This window comes from Centroberyx gerrardi, chromosome 23 (assembly GCF_048128805.1).
Source record: "Centroberyx gerrardi isolate f3 chromosome 23, fCenGer3.hap1.cur.20231027, whole genome shotgun sequence".
Lineage (NCBI taxonomy): Eukaryota > Metazoa > Chordata > Actinopteri > Beryciformes > Berycidae > Centroberyx > Centroberyx gerrardi.
Genome location: NC_136019.1, coordinates 7,024,839 through 7,035,919, shown reverse-complemented (window position 1 = coordinate 7,035,919; position 11,081 = coordinate 7,024,839). Strand labels below are relative to the sequence as shown.

Below are 11,081 nucleotides of genomic sequence, written 5' to 3'. Positions count from 1 at the left end.
AGGCTGATTTATTCAGACAAATAAATTTGCAAATAAAAAATGTATGATATGAAACATAACATACGTTGTTCTTGTAAATGACCATTATCATCATATACCATTTAATAGAGCATGCTTGATATATTCTGTATTTCGAGTGTTTCACATATAATTGAACTCTATAACTGAACTTCTCCATAACCTAGAATCCAAGAACAGCAATAGCATTTCAACATACTTACTGTTGATGCTATTGCATTTCAACACCCACCGTGACACCTTAACACATGGCTGACCACAAAGCAATATTTCTCCATTCACTTCTCCATTCACTGGAATCAGCTGTTGATTTACTAAGTACTTACCAAACACTTTTCGGTTCAAGTCAGGTTAAGCTGAGGTAGGAAATATGAAAAGAATAAAGGAGCAAAAGAAAAGAATATAACTTTATTAGCATTATTACACAAAACCACTTACAGTTTTTCTTTACACATACCTTTGTGTACACATACACTGACCTACTCAAATTTAAAAAGCTCCTTGAGGGTGATTATATGCTCCTCCTCATTGGTGTTAATAGCCAGGTAAACCAGTTGTTTCAGCAAAAGGGAAGCTACTGTTAACAAGTGTGATCTCAAACTGTATGCTTTACACAGGCCAGTGAAGGTGCAGCTGGGGAGGCAGCGGGGAAGGCATCAGGAAGAAGTTAGTTCAACTAGAGTTAGTTAGTTCAAACATGGCCGACAAAAGTTGACCAAAGCTGAACTTTTTACACTCATCAACTATCAACAGCCAGATTTCCGCGTTTCTTGTTTCCCTACTAATGTGATTTTGTATCATGATCAATAGTTCAGCCTGGCAAGTGCAAAATGGAGGAGAAGTTGTCATTACAGCCATTCAGAGCTTCCCAGTTCTCTGCAACTTTTATTTGAAAGACTACAGGAATAAACATCTCAAAAACGATGTCTGGAGAACGGTTGCATCCACTATTGGGGTAGATGGTAGAAGTTAGCTCTTCTATTTAAAACAAAAATAATATGACACTAAATCATGATAAGAATATATCGAAATGTGTGAATACATAGCTTAGTTTCCTTGGTCAAAACTTACATGAGACCAGTACACAGATTCAATCGGAGGCTCTCGCCTCCCACGTTAGGCTAGTTAGCTATTTGGGAGCAGGCAAACACAAAAGACTGTATATAACTGGGATCCAAAAGTTGTGGCGGTATTGATTTACCTGCCAATGAAACATTTTACTGCCATTTGGCACTTGGCTGGTATTAATTTCAGACCCTGCAATTGTCAATTATTCATTTTGTTTAGTTGATTTTGAAACAACAAATTAATCCCCCAAAATTCTCTGCAGTTTTTCAGAAATGGAGAAAAAGAATGCTAATTTTCTCATTGATGCCCATGAAGTTTTCAAATAATACAATTGTTTTTTTATAGGTTTCAAGGGCCACAGGGTCATAAAACTTGTAGCCTGTAAATAACCACGGACACTCAAAGCCACCAAAATTAGTTTCATGCAATTCCTGCAACAGGAACAATGTGATACTGTGATAGCCATTATCGAGGTTCCCCTTAATCCAAAAAGATCCTCTGGGGATGGAGCAACAGTGCAGCAGTAGTTTAGCAAGCATGCTGAAAACAGCAGGACTTCTACAGTGGATATAACTCTATATAGTCAATTTGAGTGTACCAGTGATCTTTGACAATATACTTCCATGCATGCAGAGGACCTGTGCTAGCAGAAACCTGGCTCCTGAAAATAACCAAAAAAATGAGAAATAGTGTACTATCCAAATGTGATAAAATAGGAGGTGTGGTGTGATTGCGTCAGTGAAGCCCTGCATATATAAACCGGTCAGTACTTCTACCTCCACAGCTTTCTACCCAAGAACAGACCTCAGACAATATGTTCCACATAGTTTATCTGCTACTGTTTCCTCTGCTCTCCAAAGGAGAAGTGAGCTTGTTTGGAAACTGTCCACAGTTCTTTCTGAATGGTATCCCACCAACAATCCTCGGAAACAACAACCGCTACCAGCAGATATGTCAGTGTCTCCTGGACCAGAACAACCAGCCGCAGTACTTCTACGCTTCACTCTACGACACAGTGAACAGGATCCCAGTGTACTCTGCTTATGAGTTTCAGAATCCACCCGTGACCAGAGTTGACAAATGGTACATCGAGCCACAGGTATTGTTGCCTTAACTTCAGGTGTTTAATTATTTTCAGTTAAGTTAAACTATGTGTATTGATTCTAAAAGTTTTGCTCCAGAGACCTGGTTAAATGTCATTAAACAATGCTGTTTTCAAACTTCAGAAGCAGGTCACTGTTTCAGCTCATTCTGCTGGGAATATCTACAAGTGAATAGTGAATTTCTTTCTTTTGGTCCACCAAAAGAACAATGGGCCTCATTCACGAAACGTGCGTACGATCAGATTTGATCTTAAAGTGTACTTACGAACGTTTCCACGAACATTTCGGCATTCATCTTTTTTTTTTCTTACCTGAATTTGTTCTTTGGTACGATCAAAATCTACGCGTGTTTGGAAACATGCGTGGGGCATTACGCATGAAGTGGTTTCTGCTTAAAATGCCTTATTCTTTAAGGGAAATCTATTAAAGCAGTCCCAGACCTCATATCAACAACAAAATGTGTTTCAGGCCATTTGTAAGCCTAGTGATAATAACCATATTAACAAAGCTAGGCCGATATGAACAAATTCATAGGCAATTCTATTCAATTGGAAACATGAGTGATTAAAGTGATTAATTAGTATCGTATATATATTATCATATTATATTATTATATTATTTATTGATCAATAAAGTTCTATCTTATCTTACCACAGGAGCAATAGACTGTGCACATCAAAGCACCGTCTCCAAACGCATTTCCCTATTTAAATCGCAAACAATAACACACCATAAACATTCAATTAATTTGTGACGCCATCCTAAACCTCCTACATGTGGTTTCCAGCTGTCCAGGAGGGATCCACGACTCGGTGCTGCAGAACAGCAGGGTGTCGTGCGTCTTGAGCAGGTGCTGCTGGAGACGCACGGCTGAATGGAAGTTAAATTAACCAGAGTCTCAAGACTAACTAGTTTGTCTCTAGGTGATAGAGGTTCTGCCTTGACCACATTGCTAATGACACACCTGATAAACCTTCAGACCCCTCAGCAGCGTTCATATAATTATCATACGTGCACTCGCTCCGCCACAGAGCGAGCGCAGCATACTGAGCTGGAAGGCTGTTGGATGTGCTTGGACACCGCAGGAAGAAAGCTCCTGTCAACAGCTACAGTCAAAACCAGCAGTATTATTATAAAGCCTAAAGTCTGAGCTTACCATCAGATGGAGATGCTGCTTGAATTAAACCAGTGTCCTGATGACTGGACACCTGACAGCACAGTCTCCATATTATTTCCCCAAACATTTTGGCAGCGCCCTGCCGTCCGCCTGGAGCTAATAAACTGCATCTATTTGGAGTTAGACTATCGCCCTCGCTTTTTAGATTCTAACTGTAAGTCAAACGGTTTCTTTTTAATTTAATTCAAGGTGTGTGTTTCTGATGTTGCAGCATCGACAGCATCAGTAATTTCTTGGCATGTTTTCTTTCTCAGTTGCTGTCACTCCACCGCTTACACTTTTAAAAAGGTTTTTTTTTCTCTCACTCCCGAATACAACACTTCTATTTCAGAGTTTGAATTTTTCTTCTTGGGTCTGTTTGCCATTCTCCACCACTCCAGTAATGCTTTCCATTTGCGCACGACCCTTCAGACAGCAGACCTTTTAGGGCGTCTACCTATGCTAATCAGCATCAACAGGCACGCGCATCCAATTAAGGAACAATTGGCATTCATCATCAGATACACCTGGAATACGCAAAAATCGAGACTCTGCGCATGCTTCATGAATCCCACGTTGGTTTTGCGTAGGCATGTTTCTTAAGAACAAAAGTAAGAACAATTTAAGAAAAGTTTTGTGAATGAGGCCCATTGTCTTTGGTTGAAAAATCTGGTAGATATCACAATAAAGATGAAAATACTCAAGGCGTGTCTTCCATGGACATATTATTCTCATTCATAAACGCCACTGCTGCTGCCGGATTTCCCTACTATGACGACTTCTGCTGCGTAGAACCCGGTGTGAAAGGGGTCTATAAGGAGCTCTGCAATGTCAATGTGCTCTTGAGCAAGGCACTGAAACCCAAATTTTTCCAGTCAAACTTCATTTGTTAACAGTAAAAAAACTGCGGTGCAGTAATGGGCATTTCCCAGATGTGAGGGTATTTATGTTAGTAAGCCCCTCTGACTTCTCAGCTTAGTCATCTTGCCTAGTTAAATGAAGTAATAATTTTCTGAAGTGCATTCTGTATGGTTTTTCTGTTACTGTCACAGCAGGACTTTGAAGTCTCACCTGTAGCGTATTCCTTAATCAGAGCAGGGAGGTTGGTGACAGGCAGCTCTTCCCTTTAAAAGCCTTACATCTTGTGTGTTTATGAGCTTCATTTTGTTGGGTGGGTGCACAATGTCGCTCTGTCCCACAGTGCTTTTTGTTTCTGCTGGCTGCTAAGAGGGTGACAGGAGAAGAGTCTTCGTCCCTGTGTTCTGTGTTTGTCTGTTTTCTCTGTGCTTCTTGTGTGATTGCTGGTGTGCTGTACAGCCTGGTGAGCCTGAGCTGTGGAGAGGCTGCAGGGGGCAGATTGGCAACAACGAGGCTGCGCACAGTACGCAGAGCTGAACTTTGACCTGCCCACCGGCTGTCCTGCTGTTACCCTGTGACATTACCAATACATGTGTACTGTCTGGAAAGTTTTCTTCAAAGAGGTATACATGCATGAGAGTAAAAAGCAGAAGAAAACAAGAAAGATCGTAAACTAACTAAATGTCTTCATAGCAGTCGCTGAAGCATGGCTACCTGTGTTTTAAGGGAACTATGAGCACGGCTGGAACACGTCTTTAACCAATCAGATTGGTTTGCTGAAACTACCCTGTTGTATAATAAGGTTTAAAAACACACACTATATCTGATAATATTGTTTCTTGTAATGTTCACAGCTGGATGGTGTTAACATCCCTTGCATGGCTCTATCGACAAGTGTCCCCGCTCCCCAACGAGGTCAGCACCAGGCTCTGAACAGAGACTACAACCACTCCGGCTATGACAAGGGTCACCTCTACCCGGTGTTCCATACCGCCACTCAATCTGCCATGTTGGCCACCTCTACCCTGACCAACGCTGCCCCTCAGGACAGCAGCTTCAACGGTGGCCAGTGGAGGCGACACGAGCTGAGCCTGGCTAACATCCTACGTGCACACCCCAACTCCTATGTAGTTACTGGTGTGGTTCCTGGAAATCAAATGATTGCTGCAGGGCGTGTTATGGTGGCTAGGTATTATTGGAGTGCTTACTGCTACCTTGACAATAATGGGACCTATCAGTCTTCTGGTTACATTGGGCCTGATCAAAACGGTAGAGTGCAGACTCGGCTTCTCGGAGATCTAGAGGTTGCACTGCAGGGTTACTATAATGTTCAAACATTCACTGTGTTCGGTGGGCAATGCTGATATAGAAATTCTCAGTATGATGAAATACAGTAAAGAAATTCAATGTTACTGATGTATGGTTGTGACTTGAATTATCTATCTATAGAAAGAACCTCTACTGTCTTTAATTTTAAAATAAAGAGAGAATAATGCAAGAAGGTCCTGGGTTCAATTCCTAACCCTTTCAGCGTGAAGTTTGTTCTCCCTGCGTTCATGTGGATTCCCTGTGAGTGCGCACACAATGCTTCAATACATATTTACATGCTATTGGTGTAAAAGGCCCCATTTATTTCAAAGCATCACTTACAAAAACGACCTAAGTCTCACCCAAAGGAGACTAGAGACAGGCAGTAAATTATAAATACCACCAGTCATGTACCTAGAAGATATCATGGTCACCTATAACCACAGCAAATGGGAAACACGCAAATTGACCAAGTTAAATGGTGAGGTGCACCTAACTTTAAAAGATTTTTGTATGGCCATAGTCTGTTATGTTTTATTTTTCTATTTTTCCTATTTTCTAATACATGGTACCTTTTCTATGCAATTACAGTCTCCTGAGTCTTCCTTGAATGTTGTCATCAGTGCAATTGCTCCTCCTTATTTCGTATCCAGAATCTTCTAATCATTCTAGTCCACATGATAATGTTTAGCTACCATACTTGCTGCAGATACATACAGTTGCAGTGCGCTACATATGTCTTAGCATTTTCTTGCACTCGTTCACACCTACCCTGAAACCTTCACACATGGCTGCCCACAAAACCATACTTCTCCATTTACTAGAATTAGCTGTTGCTTACTAAGTACTGTTTGGTTCAACAAAGTCAGCTGGAGAATTAAATATAATAAAGTAAATAACTTTATTAGCCATGTTACACAAAATCACTTACAGCTTTTATTTAGATATACCTTTGTGTACACATACTTTAACCTTAATAAATTTGGTGGTAATGATCATAGAATGATTTTGCTGTGTTATGATTGGCTATTAAGCTGTTTGCTTTGGGACGAGATGATTGGTTGTAATCAAACATAATGCAAGAGAGAGAGAGAAGGTATAAAGAGGGGAAGACATTTAGAGGACTTCTAGCAGAAACCTTGCATCAGCTGTTATCAAATCTCTCCAGACACATCGATTCTCTCCATACTCATTTTTTGGGCTGGCTGATCTGACAGTTTAAGAGTAAGTGAGAATACTTCTCTCTCTCTCTCTCTCTCTCTCTCTCTCTCTCTCTCTCTCTCTCTCTCTAATTCTTATTGCTTGAGTAAATATATTATTATGATCTGATTTTGTTTGTGATTTTGTTTTTACAGCTGAATTAAATATACTCTTTAACCTGCATTTAAAGAATATCTTCTCTGAATATTTTCTTCCTCCCTTGGCAAGACTAGCTCCTTGAGGGTGATTATTTGCTTCTCCTCACTGATGTAAAATAGCCAGGTCCGGGTCCTATAGGTCCTGAAGGTTCTCATTGGTTCCTTGTAGACTCGATAAGTAACATACTATCGCTAAAACCCTATTCTAGCAATCAACAGTTGTTTCAGTAAAAGGGAAGCTACTGTTAACAAGTGTGATCTCAAACTCTATGCTTCACACGGGCCAGTGAAGGTGCAGTTGGGGAGGCAGCGGGGAAGGCATCAGGAAGAAGTTCGTTCAACTAGAGTTAGTTAGTTCAAACATGGCCGACAAAAGCTGGCCATGGTTTAACTTTTTGCGGTCGTCAACTATCAACAGCCAGATTTCTGCACTTCCTTGTTTCCCTACCAATGTGATTTGATATCATGATCAATAGTTCTGCCTTGCAAGTGCAAAAAGGACAAGAAATTGATTACAGCCATTCAAAGCTTCCCGGTTCTCTACAACTTTTATTTGAATGATTACAGGAATAAACATCTCAAAAACGATGCCTGGAGAACAGTTGCATCCATCGTTGGGGTCGATGACAAGCTCTGAAGTCATTTTACCATTGATTTTCGATCAATGCCAGCTAATTAGTGCTATCAAACTTGATAGCTTGATAGCTAAAAACCTAATATCAAATAAAGTTAGCTGCTCTATAAAAACAATAACAATACATTTCTAAATCACTATGAGAACTATGTGTGAATACATAGCTTAGTTTACTTGGTCAAAACTTCTAGGCAACGACCAAAGACTGTATATAACTGAGATCTGGCTAATTAATCTGTTAATTAATCTGGCTAGATTAATTTCAGATCCTGCATGTACAACAGTTGTCAATTATTCATTTGTTGTTGGTTTTGAAACATCAAATGAATCCCCCCAAAACACTCTCTTTGTCTGTCTTCTCTCTCCACAGGATGAACATCACTCTTCTGACCGCCATCCTCCTCCCTCTAGCTCTTGTTCAAGTGTGGCAGGGAGTGGTCAACTGTAGCCATGGCAACAACATGACAAGCAGCTTGGTGTCACCTCAGTACAATCGACGGCCTTGTGAGAAGAGCAGCAACAACAATGCATTCAACCAGTTTGTCTACAGGCATTTCCTGAAGGAGGACTTTGACAGAAAGTCGAAGCCTGCATGGACAAGGTGAATTAGACAGTAAACCAGGCATGAAAAAGCCAGGAAACAATACAGTTGCACATTAGATTGTACATTAATGAGTGAATAAGAAGCATTTATTTTTAGTCACATATCAGCGCCTTTTGGTTGTGATGCAAGGGTCAGTTTGGTTTCCTACAAATGAATTGTGTTATCATAGCCTGGCAGGTAGGCAGAAGATCTCAGGTTCAATATGGCAACAGCTGTGTGTTGTATCAAAGGCCTCGTTTCATTTCTCAGCTTAACCTGCCCTCCTCGCCTTCCGCTTGTCTCCCTGCTGCCGTCCTAAGTGCCATTTCATCAATCATCTGCAATCATCTTACTAATCATTGCTCCGAGTATTGATTACTATTGATTATTTTTAATTATGAGGCCTGCTTAATAAGGGCAAGTGCGTTGTGTTTCAAATACTCCACTCCCCGCTCGGACCCTGCCCTCTGCTCTGCAAGTGACGCGTGACGTAGGTGCTACATGTCATCAAGTATGAGGGGAAGTGGAGGAGGAGCTGTTAAAAAAAATAAGTACTGAAACAGGGCCAGAGAGTCCATGAACAGCTGAGCGACTAAAACGTAACGTAAATAAATGTCACTTCCCTCGGTCAAAAACTGCATATCAGTCATATATCCGTTTTTCTCATTGATGCCCATGCATCTTTTAAATGATACAATTGTTTTTTTTATAGGTTTCAAGGGCCAAAGGATCATTAAACCTATGCAACACATTCTGTAAATAACCAAGGACTCTGAAAGCCACCAAAATTACAGTTGCCTGTAATTTCTGCAACAGCAACAATGTAATACTGTGATAGTCATTGTCGAGGTTCCCCTTAATCCAAAACGATGCTCTTGGGGATGGAGCAACAGTGCAGCAGTAGTTTAGCAAGCATGTTGAAAACAGCAGGACTTCTACAGTGGATATAACTCTGTACAGTCAGTTTGAGTGAATTATTGATGTCATTCTACAGCTACCTGAAGAAGAAAAACCTCTGCCGCAGAACTCCGCTGCAGACCTTCATCGACAAAAGACAGCAAGAAAGCGTCCTAGAGATCTGCCGCAGCTCCGGCACTCGGTACGAAGGGAACAAGTGCATCAGCACCAGGCGCATGCCGGTATACGTCGTCAGAGTGGACACGTCCAGCCTGTCTTGCACTATTAAGAGTTTAACTAAACGCAGCCAATATGTGACTGTGGCTTGTGATGCTATTGAGAATCTCTGCCTCCCTGTCCATTTTGAGGGGGGCGTCCAGCGGCCAAAGCCCAATGCTAAGAGCTGCAGTGGTATCAAGTAACCCTACATTTTTGGGATGGTACACATTTGATTTCAGTCGTCAGGCTCATTAGTGTCCTGACAGCAGAAACCTCTGTCAAGCCAAGCTAAATCAAGCCTTTTTCTTTTCTTCAAAAATTAAAAAACATATTCAAATGCCATTTTGTTCATGTGCAAACCCAATGAGCTCCATGACAGTCTCTCTTTTTTTTATCTTTCCAGCCTGGTCTCACCAAATTTAGTGAAATGAGCCTGATGTCTTAAAATGCAAGTAACATACGGCGTACATGAAAAGTAAGAAAAATTAATTTCCCCACCACATAGAGGCGTCCTGGTAGGTCAGCGGTCTAAGGCGCACACCGTGTAATCATGATGTCTTGGGTTCCGGCCTGGGACCTTTGTCACATGTCATCCCCCTTTCCTGTCTCTCTCATCTGTACTGTCTAATAAAGCAGAAATACCATAAAAATAATCGTCTTAAGAAATAGTGCAATAGAAGGGGACAGTAGAGGTTGGGGTGACAGATGGGTCTCTACAGTCACCTTCAAATCCTGGATTCACTTCCTTCATATGAAAAAGTTTTCTTCTGTGAGTGTAGTTTTCATTTTCAGTGAACACTTTTCTTATTAAACCATGACCAAAACCTTACCCTAACATTAACAAAATTGTTTTAGTTGCCAAACATTATTACCCTACATTAACCAAAGTTGTTTTACTTGGCTAAACTTAACTGTTGGCTAGCCGTTTCATGTGACAAATGTGAAAATGCTGTGTCCAATTTGTGCTATAATCTTTTCATGGTGGAGGAAAGTAATCTTCCCATTATTTGTGTCCACAACGCATAATCTCCATTTCAGAGAAATTTTGTGAGACTGTTGCAATCTTTCCTGTTTGTTTTTGCTATATACTCTTAAGTAAAACAGAAATACCTGATATTAAAAAAATAAAAAATACAATACTATCTGGGGACAAGGTACAATCTATAAGATGTTTGTAGGAACAATTTGATTTGAGGTTTGATGTTTTCATGTTTTCTTATTTTCAAATAGTTGTATAGACCACATAGCCCACAAAGAACCCTTGAAAAATCATGTTTACTGTATAATTTGGAGCAAAATTTTATGTCACAAACTTCTGTTACATACGAACAATAAACAATGTGATGTGTGCAGCTTTATCCACTTTTCACACAAAAATGCATCCATTTCACAGTAAAAAACTGTATCAGCTTCATGACATAATGCAGCAAATAAAACATGACTTGAACAAGTCTCATCAGACTCTGCTTCAGATCATTTATTGCTGTGGATATGAACAATAGAGTCTTGTGTGATTTAACTTTAAATTGTAATGGTAATAACAAAATGAATCATTGCAGCTTTTCTGGATTTCTGGGTATTAAATCTAAAGGCATGAATGAATAGATTATGTATATTGCCATTTATTGCACATGTATCACAACAAAGAGGCAAATCATTCTGGAGTCATAATTTCTCACACTTGACCCTCAAAAGTTTGTGGATTTGAGAAAAATATAATAAAAGCTTTTGAAAATGAGTGGATGACTTTGAAAGTACTCATTTGTTTTTATCATAACATAGCACTCAAATTCATCAATAGCCTCTCTCTGTCCTAGCAACAACACTTTAGATTATTATTACACATGAATTGCATTGATATAGCAGCAGTGTTCAGTTT

The 11,081-nt window shown here is 40.1% G+C and overlaps 2 protein-coding genes across 2 annotated transcripts; both read left to right on the top strand.

Moving 5' to 3' along the window:
* Positions 1 to 1,885: 1,885 nt before the first annotated feature.
* On the top strand, positions 1,886 to 6,084 carry LOC144543517 (endonuclease domain-containing 1 protein-like). Its single transcript, XM_078291566.1, has 2 exons — positions 1,886 to 2,185; positions 5,058 to 6,084. Exons 1-2 carry the CDS (start codon positions 1,901 to 1,903, stop codon positions 5,565 to 5,567), a joined length of 795 nt encoding a protein of 264 aa, XP_078147692.1. The 5' UTR covers positions 1,886 to 1,900; the 3' UTR covers positions 5,568 to 6,084.
* On the top strand, positions 6,077 to 10,856 carry LOC144543518 (uncharacterized). The gene is made up of 3 exons (XM_078291568.1): positions 6,077 to 6,735; positions 7,874 to 8,104; positions 9,081 to 10,856. Exons 2-3 carry the CDS (start codon positions 7,875 to 7,877, stop codon positions 9,403 to 9,405), a joined length of 555 nt encoding a protein of 184 aa, XP_078147694.1. The 5' UTR covers positions 6,077 to 6,735; position 7,874; the 3' UTR covers positions 9,406 to 10,856.
* The last annotated feature ends 225 nt before the right edge of the window (positions 10,857 to 11,081 follow it).